Consider the following 1,265-nt stretch of genomic DNA (forward strand, 5'->3'; position numbering starts at 1 on the left):
AATACAATATGAGTTGTTAATGCTTTTTAATTGTACATTAATTATTTAAAACGTCGCAACTCGAAACAACAGATTCATAGAAACCACTTTTTATTGAAAAATTAGGATAACAAACACGTAAACGCTAATAAAATGTAAAAATAAGATGTAATAATACAAAAAGTATGCAAATTTAATGTGGTATATCGGAATGTACAGTAATATTGAGTGTAATGTATCACAGTAATGTGAGCGGCAGATCTTCTGACCTACGCGCTGTTCTCATAGCCGGTTGATTAGACGAGTCTTGTTTGTAAATAACGGCTGGCGTGAGCTAAAAGAGACTCCATCGAGCAAATTGGAATATTCCGTGCCAAGCAGTCATGCTCTGCGTGAGCGAAAAGAGACTACGCGAGTAAATTTTCTGACGAAAGGCGAAGCGACACCACAACGCTAGTATGTAAAAAAAGCAATGTAAATACAATATGAGTTATAATGCATTTTAATTGTACATTAATTAGATAAAATTGCGCAAATCGAAACAATAGATTCAAAGAAAGCACTTTTTATTGAAAAATAAGGATAACAAACACGTAAGCGAAAAAAATGCTGAAATGAGTTGCGTGCCTGCATGTTCACCAAGTGAAACAGTAAGCAGTCAACGTATAAACTCTGTTCATGAAACCCTCACAAAATATGTTCAGGGTGATCATCCTCCACACGAACAACTTGCCAATGAGTCGCATTACGCCGATGCTGTGACGCTTTGTAGAAGCGCTTTGTTCTTCGAATTCACCTTCCAATTCGGCTCGCATGTTCAGATCTTCTACATTTCGCAATGCTTCTCCTTGTTCTCGTAATTCAATTACATTCTGCGGATGACACCGAACTGCGACTGGCAAAGATTCTGCAATTCCGTGCGGGTACTTTTGGAATAATTTTGCTCTTTGCTGCTCTTGCGTTTAAAATCTTCGCTACAAATCTTCGTATTTTTCAATAATACCAATATTATCAATTTCACTAGCGCATCAAATTTTATCATATATTCTAACACTGTTTAATTTGGAAAATGGAAAACGTAAAACAAATAGAAGCGCTCTGTTCATCAAATTCCGCTTCTAATTCGGCTCGCATGTGCGGATCTTCTACATTTTGCAATGCTTCTTCTGGTTCGCGTAATTCATATTACATTCTGCAGATGGCACCGAACTGCGACTGGCACAGATTCAGCTATTCTGTGCAGGTACTTTTGGGATATTTTGCTCGTCGCTGCTCTTGCGTTAAAA

At 37.5% G+C, this 1,265-nt stretch overlaps 2 protein-coding genes across 2 annotated transcripts; one reads left to right on the top strand and one right to left on the bottom strand.

Moving 5' to 3' along the window:
• Positions 1-614: 614 nt before the first annotated feature.
• Tsp_10618 (hypothetical protein) lies at positions 615-1,021 on the bottom strand. The gene is made up of 2 exons (XM_003372323.1): positions 983-1,021; positions 615-905 (listed from the first exon to the last, which is right to left on the bottom strand). The coding sequence occupies exons 1-2, from the start codon at positions 1,019-1,021 to the stop codon at positions 615-617; spliced, it is 330 nt and encodes a 109-aa protein (XP_003372371.1).
• A 27-nt stretch (positions 1,022-1,048) lies between these two features.
• On the top strand, positions 1,049-1,222 carry Tsp_10617 (conserved hypothetical protein; the record flags this gene model as incomplete). The annotated part of the gene is made up of 2 exons (XM_003372324.1): positions 1,049-1,154; positions 1,178-1,222. Coding segments are annotated over exons 1-2 (151 nt in total), but the record flags the coding sequence as incomplete, so codon positions are not given.
• Positions 1,223-1,265: the final 43 nt, after the last annotated feature.

The sequence above is a fragment of the Trichinella spiralis genome (assembly GCF_000181795.1).
Source record: "Trichinella spiralis strain ISS 195 chromosome Unknown Scfld9, whole genome shotgun sequence".
Lineage (NCBI taxonomy): Eukaryota > Metazoa > Nematoda > Enoplea > Trichinellida > Trichinellidae > Trichinella > Trichinella spiralis.

What these genes read in the sequence shown, in the direction of transcription:
- Tsp_10618 (XM_003372323.1), bottom strand. Translation starts at nt 1,021, where the DNA reads ATGATAAAATTTGATGCGCTAGTGAAATTGATAATATTG. An exon ending in TAGTGAAATTGATAATATTG is followed by an intron (nt 906 to 982) that starts GTATTATTGAAA and finishes TTATTCCAAAAG; the next exon opens with TACCCGCACGGAATTGCAGA.